Source organism: Oncorhynchus mykiss, chromosome 15, assembly GCF_057628025.1.
Source record: "Oncorhynchus mykiss isolate SJ-2025 chromosome 15, ASM5762802v1, whole genome shotgun sequence".
Lineage (NCBI taxonomy): Eukaryota > Metazoa > Chordata > Actinopteri > Salmoniformes > Salmonidae > Oncorhynchus > Oncorhynchus mykiss.
Genome location: NC_143036.1, coordinates 22,881,498 through 22,900,259, shown reverse-complemented (window position 1 = coordinate 22,900,259; position 18,762 = coordinate 22,881,498). Strand labels below are relative to the sequence as shown.

The window sequence follows — 18,762 nt, the reverse complement described above, 5'->3', positions numbered from 1 at the left end:
TTAACATTCGATAGTTAATCCAGAGTTCTGACCTTTGACTCGATTCGTCAGTCTCGTCCAGATCATGACAGTGGACGATTTGAAGGGGTGGCAGGTAACCTAGTGGTTACAGCGTTGGGCCAGTAACCGAAAGGTTACTGGATCGAATCCCCGAGCTGACAAGGCAGTTAACCCACTGTTCCCAAGTAGGTTGTCATTGTAAATAAGAATTTGTTCTTAACTGACTTGCCTAGTTAAATAAAGGTTAAATAAATAAAAAAATAAGAATAGCCACATTAGTACATAATTAGCATTTCATTTTGCGGGGGTAAATACAGGTGAATGAATATATTGATAAAAGTCACCTTGTCCCCGAGAGATTTACACGGTTGTCAAAAGGTCACACCAGGTTTTATGGGTATTACAACTCATACTGTGGCACTCTATTAGCCTTTCATATGCAGCTGTTAAGTAGACTTCTCTTGCCAGTCCTCTCCTCTTTCCCTCCCTCTCCACTTCTGGTGAGGGTTGGCTTTCCAGTGGGTGTTCTTTTTACTACCACCCTCCAAGACTATTATCTTAATGAAAAAGTTATTGAGCCAGCAATTTGTTTACAACCAGTAGTTCCCCAGTCCATTGAGGAACTCATGCCTTTGGGTCTGGGTGGAGAATGATACATTATATTTGTCAGGAACGCAATAAGGAAGGGATCTATTCACTGTTTTCTGCCAAATGACCGCTAAATGACCATGTTGGCTCACAAGTCTGAGACCTGGCTACACATGAGCTGTTCAAATTCCTTAAAAGTGCATCTTTCCTCCCTTCCTTGAAGTAATCACTGATTACACATGATTGTACAGGTGAACGCAAGGACTTCATCTCATGGCATTCACCTGTCCAGCCATTTCTAATGAGTAGTTACTTAAAGGAATGAAAGAAGGATACACTGTAGCCGCCAGACTTGTTTGACACGATATAAAACTTGATAGATTGGAGGCTATTTCTTTGGGAGGAAGATATTCACTCCAGCCTGATGTTGCCAGTCTGAGGGAGGTGATGAACAGCTATGGAACACAGCTCTGTGGTGAGTGCAATGAAATAATATATGACTATATGAGCCTTCTTATTTGCTCTGGTTGTAAAGTGTGGTCTAGCTTCTTGAAATATGCCTATACCAAGTATGTGGTTATTTGTAATGACTTTATTGGCCTATAATATTGTAGCCTACTATTTAGAAATGTCGGCCTTCTATGAAATAGCAAAAACTGGCACTCAAATCAAAACAGAAAATATTTAGATGTGCCCAATGAGACATCTCAATTAACTTGTCAGAGAAATGTTGCAGTTGATTTTCTACCAGGCCTGTTGTGTTAATTGAGATTTAAATGTTGAAATATTTCAAAGATGGTATACTTATTTAAATTCACCAGGTGTTGAGCGTCTTAATTGATGTTTCCAGAGGATTAGAAGTGACTGGAAAGCTTTTAATGACAAATGGGTATTATAATTAGTTTAATCGTGTTGTTAATCAAAGTTGTTGTTTGATTTCACTATGGAGGTGCTAACTTATTTGAGCCTAAACATTTTTGACAACGCATGGGGGCAGTCCTACCTAATTAGGCCTATTCAACACAATTCGTCTCAAAGTTAACCCATCCCTCAAACGCCATTATCATGTGCTGTAGACCTACTGTATATTTTGCTGATGCATAATATTAAGCCTAGTTCTAAACTTCAACGTTAATTCAGGGGTGAATCAGTGTTGTAATTCAGTCTGAGGATTTCTCTTGTTGTGACAGCAGTGTGTATTATGCATCTCTCATTATCACCATACAGAGGGGACTGGTGAGGTCATAGAAATACACCTGTCCGAATGCTGTCGTTAAGGAAGCTTAGCACCAATTACACAATGAACATGAGGCAGAATAATTGTTGTGACCGACTGCTTGACGAGCTCCCCCCAACGGCTATAGTCTACATTCAAAGACACGCGCCCCCATATTAACTGTCTCTCATGCTGCCGTTCCAGTTAATTTTGAGTAACGGATGCATGTTGATGGGGAGTATTGCAGGGCTGTCAAGTAGTTCACATTCAGAGAACAGGTTGGTGCTGTATTCTGTAATTTGACTAGGTTAATCTGCACTGATGTGGAAAAATATGGAAGAAAGCAATCTGGTGCTTTGTAGGTTGCTACCTGCTTTGTAGGTTTTGTAGCAGAGGTGGTTCGCTGAACTATGCTTGAATGAGTAACCTTGCCTGAGACCTGAAGACTTGCGTTAGCTCCCCTGAGCAAATCCCTAGGCTTTTGCTCAGTTGGTTGACACTGTCTTGTGGTGCACAGACGGACCAGGTTCAAACCCAGTTGGTCAAAGTTTTACAGTTCTTTCACAATGAAGGCAAGGAAACAAGTAGAGGGATCATCTTTAGGCTACTGAGATTGCTGACATTTCACCTGAACAATTATTTTTCAATGTCACTGAAAATATTGTCCTGTAGAGGGCAGCATAGTCTATCACAATGTTCAGACTGTATCTATCCTATGTCTGCAGTGTCTATTGTCTGAGGCCAATAGCACAGGCTTACAGGAGGAAATTGTGTGGGTGGGTTGTGATATTTACATTGAAATATAGTACATTTCCTTGGAAACTGGTGGAAAAGGCTTTCATCACAAGGGGAAAGTATGTGACATGTAATCACTGTGGAAAGAACTGGCTAGGACACAGGTTCTACTAAATCCAATCTGTCCTTGTCATTGGACCTGGAAATGACTAGTAGAAAACACTATAGGACTACTAATCGAAAACCCTCTAGAAATAGAACCAAATGATGGGTCATCACTATTATCAATCAGTAGCTGGCATGTATTTCCTTCCTTTGCTTTTCGATTGGACTTTAAGTTTTCCATGTCTCTGTGCCAGCTCTTTGCAGATTTTAGTGAAGTGGCTCCATGATATGGCCAAGCTCTCTGGTAACAACACATTGACTAAGAGTTATAACCCATAACTACCAAATCATTGTTATTCGGTCGGGATAACAACTGAAATGGGAGACAATGAAAGATTAAGGGAGTGCTTTCTCTGTGCTCTCTCTCTAGTCCTGTTATTCCCATTAGCACTGTCTGTGTTGATGCTCCTGCAATTCAATCACCCAACCAAATGAAAATTGCAGCAAACCACCGAGTCCATTTCAATGGGCAGAACTCAGTTCTTTCTCTCTGTCTTCCAAATGCAGCACCGGTTTTCTAAGTAAACAATTCTTCAAAACAACACCAGAGCCTTTTTAGTTCACATTTAATCAATTATTTATTTCACTAGGCAAGTCAGTTAAGAATAAATTCTTATTTACAATGACGGCCTAGCCTGGCCGTACCAATTGTGCGCCGCCCTATGGGACTCCCAATCACAGCAGGTTGTGATACAGCCTGGAATCGAACCAGGGTCTGTAATGACGCCTTTAGCACTGAGATGTAGTGCCTTAGACTGCTGCACCACGGGAGCCCTATTACACAATTAAATGTGTCCAAATGCATTAAGCCATCTGTTATTATTGTTGTTGATATCCCTTCTTTATATCCCAGGGTTTTGTTCATTTGACTTTGTCAGGGCCGGCTCCAGGCATAAACGACATAAGTGGTCGCATAGGGCCCCCAGCTGCTAGGGAGTTAATAACATGGCTAACTTAGATAGCTAACATACATTTTGAGAAAACAAATTATATTAAGCAGCTAGCTAGCGTTAACAACATTTAGTCGTCAATGATACTGAGCGATAGCTAACAAACAATGTAACAAAAGTGTAATTTTGGATTTGAAAAATACTCCAGGCTTTGCATTTCAGGAATCACAGTAGAAAGTACCCCTGGTGCACTCTTCAATTATTTAACCATTTAAACAATATGTTTTTTTTTAAGAAAACAGTTTTTCCCACTTCCCTCATTGACTTTCATGTGTTTCAAACATGAGCTTGTCAGAGGTGTCGGACTTGACGACAATTGCTATCGATTGGAGTGCAGCAATTGGTTGTCCAAAAATCTGGGGAGGGGCTTAGTGAAGGGTCAATTAGCTGACTATTAGCCATGTACATTTTTACATTGGTAGTTAGTCTAACCAGCTGTCTAAACTTGTAATATTCATAGTCGAAAAAAGACCATGCACGAAGGGCAGTTACCCAGGGGCCCTGGCCTCCAGTGGGCCCCCATTGATTTTGTAAGTGATTCTCACTCAGACATCATATTGACATGGCATAAGTCATGTCAAAGTGTGTAGAATTGTAGGAAATTGGCTTTAAAACTGCAAAAACGTCTATCTACCCCATGGCAAAGTGATTAGAATTGCAGGAAGTTGGCTGTAAAACGGCACATTTTTTCTCATTGCTCCATGGCCAAATGAGTAGACTTGCATTACATTTGTTTTAAAATTGCAACATTTTCTCTCTGCTCCAAGGCAAAAATATGTAGAATTAACAGAAATGAACTTGTGTATGTATTTCTCTCCGCCGTCAAGAGGGGGGCTACAAATGTTTTGCAATGAGGTGGGGGGCCCCAACCAAATCTCACTTAGGGCCCCCAAAAGACTAGAGCCGGCCCTAGACTACATAGTTTGCAGGGAAAACTAGCTTGACTTGCACCAGATTCATAAAGGCCCTATTTGCATTATAAGAATAGCCTTCGGCTTAGTTCGAAACCCCTTCAGCATATAAAAGAGGGCCAAGACAAGAGAAGGCAGTGGTCTGATGTCTTTAGTATAGTTCTTAGTCTGACCTAGTGTTCATGGCAGCCACTGTTGTTGTATTCCACAGTGTCTCAAGGAGTCTGTCCCAAAAAATCAGTCTTCACTCTGTGTCCCCATACTCTAGTATGGCTGGGTTCCAATTCTGCTTTCATCATCATAAATGCAGCAACAAATTCTATGCCTGTGTGTTTTCCTCTCTACTTTACAATTTCTTACCCATTGCCATGACAACTAGAGATATCACTCTGAAAGGTCTGAAACAGTCTGCCTCGTGCTAAATTCTCCAGACTGTTTAGTTCCACATGCTGGTGAATCGAACTGGTGTTGCACAATGGCAGGACTGCGGGAGGTCCCTGATTGTACCCCACAGAGTTGACTACACAACTCAGCCTGTCGCCTTTGATACAACTAGGGGGCCTCATCACTGGCTCAATGGGGGGATAATTGTTGCCTTTGAGGCTGACTGTCTGCATTCAGTACTGTAGCAAGGCGGACCAGAAGGCAGGAACTTTCTTTCCACGGCGGCACAAGCTATCTCGTACCCTCGCCACAGATGATACTCAGATTGAGGGTATCCTAAAATGTGCACCGTACCATACCACTGGCCAGAAGACAGACTACAGATGGGATATGTCATGTACTGTAATAAGATAGAGTAACATCACTCACGGTAGGATGATGTGACACAGAGAATTAAGCAAACTGTACAAAGTGAAGGGAGTCAGGACTTCTCCCCCAATTACAGTGTAGAACACTAGGATGTTTGACTGAATTGATGTCATTTGGAGCAAATGATGAGACTGAAATTGAATTTGTAGATTCTCGCTGCTGACTCCTTGGTGAGCTTGGCCCACTGTTTCAGACTGGGCTCAGCTCAAAGTTCATTTTGAGCTGTTTATGGTTCCCTTATACTCACTTCCCAGATGTCAACCTCCCAACATCAAATATGACCCCACTACCAAAAGTCTCTTCACCTCTACTGGGGAAAAGACAGATCTACTCCTGGCTAGGCCAATCAACTGACCAGATTTTACTCAGGATTTATTTCTGGAATAGATTGATTTTGGACTATTAGAGAAAAAAAATCGTACTCTGGGCCCATTGCTGCATGAGGAGCATAGGCCACCAATGAAGATCAACCTTTCCAGTGAACTATAATTTGGGCAGTCTTTTGTCATTCCAGGAGAAGCTGATGTTCCTGTATCTAAAAATGTCTACTTGGTACATATTGGCATGTGACGATAAACTGTACAAGGTTAATGTCTGGAGGTAGATCAAGGGGTGGGTGGAGGGGGATTTATATTCTAACAAATGGGCTAAGGGCCAATGTACACAAGCAACGCCCGCCTCCAAGCAATGTCCAGGACCCCTGGGGTTAATCAGGGCTTAGTTTGATGGTTGTTGTTGTGTACTTTTTAAGATTACCCTTTTTAGCAAATATTTCCTATGATGGTTATGGCTGTCAGACTCAATCTAACATGATCCACGTGTTAGTCTCTTGACAGACATTTCATATTTGGTTATGGATTCTTAGATTACACCCATGCAAACCCAGTCAGTGGGAGATTTGAGCAAAGTTTTGAGTTTTTCACATATCACGTTAGGATGCATGCCTTTTGTGATAATTCCGAGGTTGGAGGTTTTCTAGGGCGAGGTCGAGGTCTTGTTCTAGCCTGTAATTGGTTGTGTGACAGCAGGAGCACAGCGACGGGTACGGAGGAAGGCTGCTATCGCTCATTTTCATCCCATTGCAGCCCTGCAGGTAGTCCCCAGTTGCCTGGCAATATTAGAGAGACAGAGAACACACCTGACTCCCTGGAGTGAATGGATACAGTGATACTGATCTAATATGATGGGGCTGTGTGGAATGATGCTATCGAACACAGGGGGATGATTGGGAAATGTGAGGGAAACGTGGTGAGTGGATATCTAATCACCCTGCCGCTGTTTCCTCGTTGTTATAGCAAGTCACATATTTTCTATGCCCTGTATATCACATGCTTATCCTGTGCTATGATCCTCCACACTATCCTAACGATGGGGTTAGGTGTAGTTGACTATGTTGACAACAGAGCAACAGCGACACTATAGCCTACCCCCCCCCCATTATGTATCGACACAAATCTATAGGATGGATGTTGTCATTAGCTAGTTGTCTGCGGCTAATGTCGATATCCGTTTTGTCCCTGCTCTTCCACTGACCTTTCCTGGTCAATAACCCAATTTCACCAACTCCTCAACAAATAATAGCCTGATTTCACCACATTGTACAGAGTGTAGACTTCAGTGTTTATCTCGTGGGAATTATCCGACCGATGTGTTCATTATAATGGATCGTCCTTATTAGTGGGGTACAAAAGCTTCTGTATAACAAGCCTTTAAGGAAGGCCTTCCATCAAAGGCTAACACAGCAGATATCTTTCTCTCTCTACCCCTATCCTTCCCTTCGACCCCTGCTGCAACCCCCCCCCCTTCATGTATAAAGACAACTCTCGTTCCATAATGAGAGTCTAAGGCCACAATGCTCTCTCCCCTTTATTAAAGCATCCCTCCACGGTAACGGTTGAAAAACAGGCACACTTTTCCACACCACTGTGATTTCCTCCTGCTGTAGGGAGGAGGCTCGGATCCCAGGCTATGCAGCATGGGTGCTCGATCTGAGCACGGTTTACTCTCACCGCCAGGAGGGAGAGGAACGACCGTCTCCTCAAATGAGATGATCAGCTCTGAACGGGGATCCAGAAAGATAAGGGGTTTAGGGCACTGCGAGGATTTGAGTCGATTTCGCTAGTTTTGATTGCGTGTCTGAGTCTAAGTCTCTCCCAGTCAATATTGCAGTCTTCCGAAGACATGATGTTTTAACCGCAGCTTCAATGGTGAATCTTATAGAACCCACTGATTGCAGATGTAATTAGTTATATTCATTTCATAATTCAAAGGTTATAGAATGACTCCATTTCAAGCACTGGATTTAAGATCATTTATTCTGCCTTTAGTCTGGCTTTGCACGGTGTTAATGAGAATAAGATGCACTGATGCCAAGACTTTGCCATAGGAGAAAGCTTGGGAAAAGCATTGCAAAAAAAAAAAAGTTTTAAATGCAGCGTCTGTTTGTAAGACCTGACAGTAGGAAGCATCTATAATTCAGTAAGACAAGACGGAGACCAGGGTTCTCAAAATTGCTTGACTGACAAAGTTCACTTTGAGGCCAAATCGCTCTCTTGTATTGGAGGACGCCACAGCTTTCCATCTACACAGCTTTCCATCTAAAATCACAAGTTATTACATGAGTTTTTAGGCTAGAACAAATCCTATGTGAGAAGCTTCTAGATAAAATTATTGGACGATTCTTTCCGAAATGCTCCTTGCATAGATACCCAGAGCTTGATTGTTACTGTCCAAATGTGGATGGGTCATCACATTGTAGAACAACTTAATCCATTTAAGAATTTAAACGGATGAATTGAAAAATGTAGAGGTTTTTATGTTACGTAAAAACAAATCTGCTTACAAATTCTGATTGTCCTGGCAGAAAATGTATGACCCAATTCATGATATCCAGACTCTGATTGTGTGGGAAGACAACGTGAGCACAATTTTTACTATCCTCTTTGAGGTGGAGAAACGGTGGAGTGTGTTGTACATGTCAAGAAAAGCTCAAGCTTTCGCTCTGGAATATAGCAGCAAACATATTGCAAATGGCTGCAGAGATGCCCTTTACTGTTTTCAAAACTCACGAGGGCCATTAAATGGAGCAAAATCTACAATGGAATGGTTCAAAAATAAACATATCCAGGTGTTAGAATGGCCAAGTCAAAGTCCAGACCTGAATCCAATCGAGAATCTGTGGAAAGAACTGAAAACTGCTGTTCACAAATGCTCTCCATCCAACCTGACTGAGCTCGAGCTGTTTTGCAAGGAGGAATGAGAAAAAATGTCAGTCTCTCGATGTGCAAAACTGATAGAGCCATAACCCAAGCGACTTACAGCTGTAATCGCAGCAAAAGGTGGCGCTACAAAGTATTAACTTAAGGGGGCTGAATAATTTTGCACGCCCAATTTTTCAGTTTTTGATTTGTTAAAAAAGTTTGAAATATCCAATAAATGTCGTTCCACTTCATGATTGTGTCCCACTTGTTGTTGATTCTTCACAAAAAAATACAGTTTTATATCTTTATGTTTGAAGCCTGAAATGTGGCAAAAGGTCGCAAAGTTCAAGGGGGCCGAATACTTTCGCAAGGCACTGTAAGTAACAATTACCACATGACAGTATAACGAGAGAAGGAAACTGATGTGGGAAAAAAGGGTTGGAGCTGTACGCAGTCTAAGTACTTTGACAGGGAATCTGTCAAGCCACTCTTTAGACTTGCAGGTCATCATTCTCCTATTTTGGCATTTACGTTTTCCAAATGAGCATGCCGGTTGTCCTGCTAGTTGATTTGAATGTGTTTGTGTTGCAAGGCTTTTATTGCTCACCCGCAAGTGGTCCTGTCAAAAAAGGCACTGATTATGTGCTGTATATTAGGCTGTAGGCCTACACCTGTCACGTTCGTCGTATGAATCGGACCAAAGCGCAGGGTGGTATGCGTTCATTATTATATTAAGAATGAACACTGAACAAACTAACCAAAATGACATTATACAAATGAGTGCTGACAGGCAACTACACATAGACAAGAAATCACGAACATTTAAGAGAAAATGGCTACCTAAATATGATCCCCAATCAGAGACAACGATAAACAGCTGCCTCTGATTGGGAACCATATCAGGCCACCATAGACATACAAATACCCAGACCTACAAAACCCCTAGACACACAAAGACCCTAGACAATACAAAAACTAGCATACCCGGCCTCGTCACACCCTGACCTAACCAAAATATAAAGAAAACAGAGATATCTAAGGTCAGAGTGTGACAACACCAAATCACATTTTATTTGTCACATGCACCAAATACAACAGGTGTAAACCTTATAGTGAATGCTTACTTACAAGCCCTTAACCAACAATGCAGATTTAAGAAAAAGAAGTGATAAGTAAAACAATTGATAAGTAAAAAATAGAAAATAAAAGTAACAAATAATTAAACAGCAGCAGTAAAATAACAAGCGAGGCTATATACAGGGGGTACCGGTACAGAGTCAATGTGCAGGGGGCACCGGTTAGTCAAGGTAATTGAGGTAATATGTAGTTAGAGTTAAAGTGACTATGCATAGATAATAGAGTAGCAGCAGCGTAAAAGAGGGGTCTGGGTAGCCCTTTGATTAGCTGTTCAGGAGTCATATGGCTCGAGGATAGAAGCTGTTAAGAAGCCTTTTGGACCAAGACTTGGTGCTCTGGTACCGCTTGCCATGTAGTAGCAGAGAGAACAGGGTGGCTGAAGTCTTTGACAATATTTAGTGCCTTCCTCTGACACCGCCCGGTATAGAGGTCCTGGATGGCAGGAAGCTTGGCCCCAGTGATGTCCTGGGCCATACGCACTACCCTCTCTAGTGCCTTGCGGTCGAAAGCCGAGCTGTTGCCATACCAGGCAGTGATGCAACCCGTCAGGATACTCTCGATGGTGCAGCTGAAGAACCTTTTGAGGATCTGAGGACCCATGCCAAATCTTGTCAGTCTCCTGAGGGGGAATAGGCTTTGTCGTGTCGTCTTCACTACTGTCTTAGTGTGTTTGGACCATGATAGTTTGTCGATGAGAATGGGGGTGTGCTCGGTCCTCCTTTTCCTGTAGTCCACAATCATCTCCTTTGTCTTGATCACGTTGAGGGAGAGGTTGTTGTCCTGCCACCACACTGTCAGGTCTCTGACCTCCTCCCTATAGGCTGTCTCATTGTTGTCGTTGATCAGGCCTACCACTGTTGGGTCATCAGACAACTTGATGATGGTGTTGGAGTCATGTCAGGCCTTGCAGTCATGAGTGAACAGGGAGTACAGGAGGGGACTGAGCATGCACCTGTTTTTAAAGGTCTTACTCACATCAGCTACGGAGAGCGTGATAACATAGTCGTCCGGAACAGCTGATGCTCTCATGCACATTTCAGTGTTACTTGACTCGATGCGAGCAAGGAAGTAATTTAGCTTGTCTGGTAGGCCCGTGTCACTGGGCAGCTCGCGGCTGTGCTTCCCTTTGTAGTCTGTAATAGTTTGCAAGCCCTGCCACCATTTCTTTACCATTCGGCTGTCAGATTTGCCACCAATGCTCCTTATAGGACACATCACTGCACTCTATACTCCGCTGTAAACTGGTCATCTCTGTTTACCCATTGCAAGACCCACTGTTTGATGCTTATCTATAAAAACCTCTTAGGCCTTACTCCCCCTATATGAGATATCAACTGCAGCCCTCATCTTCCACATACAACACCCAGTTCTGCCAGTCACATTCTGTTAAAGGTCCCCAAAGCACACACATCCCTGGGTTGCTCCTCTTTTCAGTTCTCTGCAGCTAGCGACTGGAACGAGCTGCATCAAGCACTCAAACTGGACAGTTTTATCTCAATCTCTTCATTCAAAGACTCAATCATGGACATTCTTACTGACAGTTGAGGTTGCTTCGTGTGATGTATTGTTGTCTCTACCTTCTTTCCCATTGTGCTGTTGTCTGTGCCAAATCATGTTTGTGCCATGTTTTGGGCTGCTACCACGTTGTGTTGCTACCATGCTATGTTGTTGTCTTAGGTCTCTCTTTATGTAGTGTTGTGATGTGTGTTTTGTCCTATATTTACTGTAACGAGTGCGCTGAGAGTCGGGAAGCAATTTCAGGAAGTGAGTGTTTTAATAAATAAAAGAAACAATGAACACAAAACGCAAACAACGCACTGACATGAAAACAGAGTCAATAGCACCTGAGGAAAGAACCAAGGGGAGTGACAGATATAGGGAAGATAATCAAGGAGGTGATGGAGTCCAGGTGATTGTCATGAGGTGCAGGTGCGCGAGACGATGGTGACAGATGTGCGGGATCATCAGCAGCCTGATCACCCAGAGGCCAGAGCGGAAGTATACTTGACATTTACATTGTATTTATTTATTTATTTTAATCCCAGACCCCGTTCCCTGCAGGAGGCCTTTTGGTAGGCCGTCATTGTAAATAAGAATTGGTTCTTAACTGATTTGCCTAGTTAAATAAAGGTTAAATAAAATTAAAATAAATAAATAAACATCCGACGAGCGTCGGAGCCGGGGTAGTATGATTCTATCTTAGTCCTGTATTGATGCTTTGCCTGTTTGATGGTTCGTGGTAGGGCATAGGGTGATTTCTTATAAGCTTCCTTGAAAGCGGCTACTCTGCCCTTTAGCTCAGTGCAGATGTTGCCTGTAATCCATGGCTTCTGGTTGGGGTGTGTACATACGGTGACCGTGGGGACAACATCATCGATGCACTTATTGATGAAGCCAATGACTGATGTGGTGTACTCCTCAGTGCCATCGGAAGAATCCCTGAACATATTCCAGTCTGTGCTAACAAAACAGTCCTGTAGCTTAGCATCTGCTTCATCTGACACTTTTTTAATGACCGAGTCACTGGTGCTTCCTGCTTTAGTTTTTGCTTGTAAACAGGAATTGGGAGGATAGAATTATGGTCAGATATGCCTAATGGAGGGCGAGGGGAGAACTTTGTACGCATCTCTGTGTGTGGAGTAGGTGGTTGCACATTTAACATGCTGGTAGAAATGAGGTTAAAACGGAATGAAGTTTCCCTGCATTAAAGTCCTCGGCCACTATGAGTGCCGCTGGTTGAGCGTTTTCCTGTTTGCTTATGGCCTTATACAGCTCATATTGAGTGCGGTCTTAGTGCCAGCATCGGTTTGTGGCGGTAAATTGACAGCTACGAAGAGTATAGATGAACTCTTGGTAAATAGTGTGGTCTACAGCTTATCATGAGACACTCTACCTCAGGCGAGCAAAACCTTGAGACTTCCTTAGATTTCTTGTACCAGCTGTTTTTTACAAATATAAATAGACCATCAACCCTTGTCTCACCAGAGGCCTCTGTTCTATCCTGAAAAAGCGTAAAACCCTCCAGCTGTATGTTATTCATGTCGTCGTTCAGCCATAACTCTGTGAAATATAAGATATTCCAGTTTTGAACATTGCTGTGATTTAAAACAGTATAAAAAAACACGATTCCCATGTTTATGTTGTAAACAGGACTATGTATTTACATTTATATGCACAACACAGTGGCAGCCCATTTTTTTATTTTTTAAACGGGTCCTTTGACAAATCAGATCAGCTCTTTTGGTATATATTTGGGCAAATTATGACAATTGGGCTGCCTGTGTAAACACAGCCATAAAGAAACGATTAAGTGTTCTGTATAATTATATGGATTTTAAAGTCTTATGTATTTGTACATGTTTCACGCTCCTGATAAGATCAGTCGAAGAGAGAATTTTTAGGACAAGGCTATCCCATCCAATCACGCATTACTAATAATTTAAGGTTTCTTCCTTGTACTAGTTAGGCTACCTCAGACATCATTCGAATTACAAGGCAATGTCAAGCCGACAAAGTGGTTGAAGGCAAGATGGCGTCCGTTTATCACAGCCAATGATCCTCAGTCATTACAAAGACAGGCCAATTAAACACGAGGTGTGTTGTGAAACAGTATCATTGCCACTCTCTCTTTTCTTTTGTTTTAGATGAACACTGCTTCCATGACAACGGACATTGGTGAATACACCAGGGGGAGAAAAAAAAAACTCTGCTTTTCACCTGTCTTTTTTTTCTCTCTTTTGAAAACTATTTTTACTTTCAGGTTGCTAGACTGTGCCTGTTTGTGAGAGACAAGAAATAAGTATTTTGTTCTTATTCTGCAACCATAGAACAGAACAGAAGAATGGTCCCTTTTATATAAAGTGCCACTAAAACTATAAGTAGGTAGGCTACAGTGTACCCATTGTAAGTAGTCTACTTGCACCTGTTCAACTACTAGCAAAATAAACTCTGGAATATGAAATGACCATGTAAATCTAGATGGAGGGGAGTTAAAACAAGTGTTTGTACACCCAATTCATCAGGGCATGGTCTCTATAAGGTGTCAAGCGTTCCACAGGGATGCTGGCCCATGTTGACTCCAATGCTTCCCACAGTTGTGTCAAGTTGTCTGTATGTCATTTGGGTGGTGGACCATTCTTGATACACACGGGAAACTGTTGAGCGTGGAAAAACTCAGCAGCGTTGCAGTTCTTTACACAAACCGGTGCGCCTTGCACTTACTACCATACCCTGTTCAAAGGCACTTCAATGTTTTGTTGTGCCCATTCACCCTATGAATGGCACACATACACAGTCCATGTCTCAATTGTCTCAAGGCTTAAAAATCCTTCTTTAACCTGTCTCCTTCCCTTAAAGTGGATTTAACAAGTGGCATATACAGTATAAGGGATCATAGCTTTCATCTGGATTCACCTGGTCAGTCTATGTCATGGAAAGAGCCATTGTTGTTAATGTTTTGTATACTCAGTGTATATTCATCATAATAATCACAGAGGATCGTAAAGACAAGCACTCTGGTCACTTTGGATTGGATTCTTGTGTGGTTTTTACTGCATTAGCCCTTTTGGGACACTGTATGATACAGTGCTGTGCCCCCCTCCCTCCTGCTTGGACAGTCCTGGTTGCATTGTAAACCTAAAATAGACTGTAGGATCTCTCTACTATACTAGGCTACTGCACTTCCATGAGATGTCAGAGAATCTGATTATTCATATTAGTTACCATATTGTATATATCAAAATGTAGGACTAGGCAACAGTAGATATCGTATTTAATTAGTATTCTAATTTCCCAACAGGCAACCTTTTGATTCACCTTATTTGAGTCACCTTAGCAGAATAGTCGGGCAGTTTAATCGTTCTTACCGCTAATATTATCTTTCTTTGGGGCAGTTTTGCTTCAAAAGAAGCACTTCTCATGCATTTTCTTTGAGGTTATCTAGTCGCGGAAACAATGCCACTGACCTAACAGGGACTCAAAGCGACATTGGGCTGTCACTGCTCCCTGCTCCTATCCCGCATTGACAGCGGGGCTACTCGAAGGCTTGTAGGTCGAATGCTTTGCTTTGTGTGATACGGGAAGCTGCTCAACGTTTTGTAGCGCTATATGAAATCGACATTGTGATAAGGACTTTTTTTTCTTCCATCTTTCCTTTCAAAAAGCGGAGTTTATAATTCGGCAAGTAGTGATGAAGAATCTACTCCCTTGGATAGTCCTGACGTTTTGCATATTTTTAGAGGTGAGCAGTCCTTTAGTTGTCAATAGAAAAGCTGATGTTGTCAAACGGGCGTTTTATGGGATAACGCTCTACATTTGGCAAAAAATATTATTTTAATGGTCATTTATATCATTTTTGGTGAATATGGTGTTTTTTTGCCCCCCCTTCCTCAGATGACATGCACTGTAGGCTACAGTATAATTTGGATATCCTTTGTCTTTTTGTCCAACGTCCCAAAAAGTGTGAAATCGTGGATAAGAAATACATGATTACCACTGAAAAGCTACTACTTATTTGATTTAATGAAGTGGAGAGCAAATGCATAAATTCTAGCCTAGGCTGCAATTACTAGGCTTTGCTTGCTCATGAAGAAGATCCAGAAGTGGTCTGCTTAACTAGTAATAGTGAAATATTTGGGTGCATGGTTGGAAAGGCAGATCAGATGATTTTCTTGGGCATATGTAATAGCTGTCCAGAGAAGTCAACAGTGTAACAGATTTAATCGTACTTTGTGTAACTCTCTTGCATTGTTTTTTTTTAATGACAGGACTGTCCAGCCAGCGATCCCAGTTGATTGGTGTTTAATTCTTACGATAGACACTAGGTAGCACATTAGATGTGCAGGACAATCGAATGTTGATGTCTGTAGAGTCGTGATTCATCGCTTGCATGTCAATGTCAGACTGGGTATTTTGTAATCAAAGACAAAAATAGTACAAAATATAATAAATGCAGGTAGGTACCTGACGATAGACAAAAGGAAACGCAATACATGTGTAGGACAACAGTATGTTGATTGCTGTAGATTCGTGATTCGCCTGTTAGCATGGAAATAGCTCCCTGCTAATTCAGTTAATGCGACCATTACAATTGGAGCATGCTAGCCAACTCACTCTTACAGCAATAACATAGAAAAGCACATCCTAGGATGCCCCAATATCTCAGGTACCATACACATGTGACCGACCGGCTCGATTTGGTCTTATTTATCAACATTTTAAATTGTGTTTTTTCTTACATTGGATAAAAGTAGAGATTTAGAGCTAGAAAATACACTACAGTTGAGGAACAATGGGTAAGTAATTCTGCTTTGAAAGTTAATAGACTTGTAACCCCACTTTTGAGAAAATGGCCCCCCTGTTTTGGTACACCCTCTTTGTCTACACCCATTCAGCATCGTTCACACCCTCTTAAGCCTTAGCCCCACCCATCTCTTTAAGGATTCACATGTGAGGCCATGTGCTAAACAGAGAGAGTACGGTAGTGTACTAAACAACCAAAGATTTCAAGACTAAAGACTGGTTTATTTGCAGTGTAGCAGTGACATTATATTGTCGTCCGACATCAAGCTTGTCGTTATGAAAAAGTATTAACACACAAATGATAGGCTGCATGACATCGACAGCCTGGTAGTCCAAAATAGCACAAATGGTGTATTTTAACATCACTAAACCCATCTGTTTAAAAATGAATTTAGTAAATGTCAATCTAACAAACCAGGCAACTAAACGTAACTTTGTAAACAATGTTTTGGTTTGTTTCTAGCTTGTTAGCAAGCTAGCTAATGTTAAGTTAGCTGGCTAGCTAGTTCAAATAATAACCATATCATATAGCTGACAACGTCTTTAATTTGTATTCTTTATTCCAGAAAATAAGTGAAATGGTTACTTGCATAGTGGAGTCTTTTGTTTAGACATGTAGCTTGCTAAACAATGAACCATAATCCCAACTCATAACGTTACTACCCTGTATGAATTTGCTGGTAGCTAAAGCTAGCCAACTAGCTAGGTTCAATGTTAGCTAGCTAGCTAACATTAGGCTGTAACTAGCAATGCAAGTGGAACTTAGATACGAATAACATTACTACACAGATCATGCACTTAAAACTACATTGGAGGCAGCTTATGGTAGAGAAATGAACATTACTTTCTCTGGCAACAGCTCTGGTGGACATTCCTGCAGTCACCATGCCAATTTCACACTCCCTCAAAACATGAGACATCTGTGGCATTTGTGTTGAAGAACACAACTTCCCATTTTAGTGGCCTTTTATTGTCTGTAGCACAAGGTGCACCGGTGTAATGATTATGCTATTTAATCATGATATGCCACATCTCAGGTGGATGGATTATCTTGGCAAAAGAGAAATGCTCACTAACGGGGATGTAAACAAATTTGTGGACAACATTTGAGAGGAATACGTTTTTTGTGCATTTATTCCAGCTCATGAAATATGGGACCAACACACGTTGCGTTTTTATATTTTTTGTTCAGTGTAAATTCAACCAACCAATAGGAATACATAAACCATCCTATGTATTTCTGCAGTGTCAAGTGGAAACTAAACCAACCCTGTTATACATAGCCACTTTTTGACAGCGAGAGAGACTGGTTATAATGTAAAGTTCCATGTCCTCATCCGGCCAAGGGCCGGCTCGCTGGCAGCGGAAGGCTCTCCAGCAGTTATGTGACCAGAAGCTTCTTTGGAGATGGAGGTTTAATGTATGGTTCTGTGGAGATGGAAGATTAATGTAGGGATTGCGGTTCAGAGACCCTGTGAGTACAGAGTCTGCCTCGCCATGCTGGGAGGCCAGGATTCACCGTCCACCCGGGGTGCAGCTTGCCAACGATTCCATTAACCTCCCTTTCTCTCTCCTCGCTTTCTCTCTGTCTTCCATTTGTGCTTAGCAGGCAGCTCTGTGACTGGGAGAGGGCTGGATAAGAGCTATAGTATAGATATACTGCCTATGGGCTCCTCTTTGTGTAAGATGCTGTTATGTTTATGTTTTGTGAACTTTCGTTAATGCACTGCATTAACTCAGCTTCTATCTCCAGGACATTAGACTGTTAAACAGTCACCAATAGCCGGCCTCCTCCCAGTACACTGGCCTGAACCTTAGTCACTGTTACTAGCTGGCTACCACCAGGTACTCTACCCTGCACCTCAGAGACTGTCATTGAACACTGGTCACTTTAATAATGTTTACATACTGTTCTACCCACTTCCTATGTACAGTGCATTCGGAAAGCATTCAGACCCCCTGACTTTTTCCACATTTTATTACATTACAGCCTTATTCTAAAATTGACTCTGTTTTTTTCCCCTTATCAATCTACACACAATACCCAATAACGACAAAAAAAAAACGTTTTTTAGGAAATTTAGCAAATTAATGAAAAACAAAACTGAAATCACATTTATTTAAGTATTCAGACTCAATACTTTGTTGAAGCACCTTTGGCAGTGATTATAATGTAGCCTCGATTCTTCTTGGGTATTTTTTTATTTAAATGTTAACTTTTATTTAACTAGGCAAGTCAGTTAATAAGAGCATATTCTTATTTTCAATGACAGCCTAGGAACAGTGGCTTAACTGCCTTGTTCAGGGGCAGAACAACTGATTATATATATTTTTTTACCTTGTCAGCTCAGGGATTCTATCTTGCATCCTTTCGGTTACTAGTTTAACGCTCTAACCACTACGCTACAAGCTTAGCACACCTGTATTTGGGTAGTTTCTCCCATTTCTTCTCTGCATATCCTCAAGCTCTGTCAGGTTGGATGGGGAGTGTCGCTGCACAGCTATTTTCAGATCTCTCCAGAGATGTTCGATAGGGTTCAAGCCCGGGCTCTGGCTGGACCACTCAAGGACATTCAGAGACTTGGAGCAGGTTTTCATCAAGGATCTCTCTGTACTTTCTCTGTTCATCTTTCCCTCCATCCTGACTAGTCTTCCAGTCCCTGCCGCTGAAAACATCCCCACAGCTTGACGCTTCCACCACCATGTTTCACCGTAGGGATGGTGCCAGGTTTCCTCCAGATGTGATG

At 41.8% G+C, this 18,762-nt stretch overlaps 1 protein-coding gene across 2 annotated transcripts in view; it reads left to right on the top strand.

The window, feature by feature from the left end:
• The first annotated feature begins 969 nt into the window (after positions 1-969).
• Positions 970-18,762, top strand: part of LOC110489804 (VOPP1 WW domain binding protein) — a 95,190-nt gene continuing 77,397 nt past the window's right edge. The window contains exon 1 of one of the 2 annotated variants that reach the window (XM_036944071.2): positions 970-1,063. In XM_036944071.2, the coding sequence (XP_036799966.1) occupies positions 1,046-1,063 (18 nt within the window). In that variant the 5' untranslated portion in view covers positions 970-1,045. Of the gene's footprint in view, positions 1,064-14,321; positions 14,955-18,762 lie in introns of those variants that run through there. The other variant, XM_021562725.3, reaches the window with a different exon arrangement.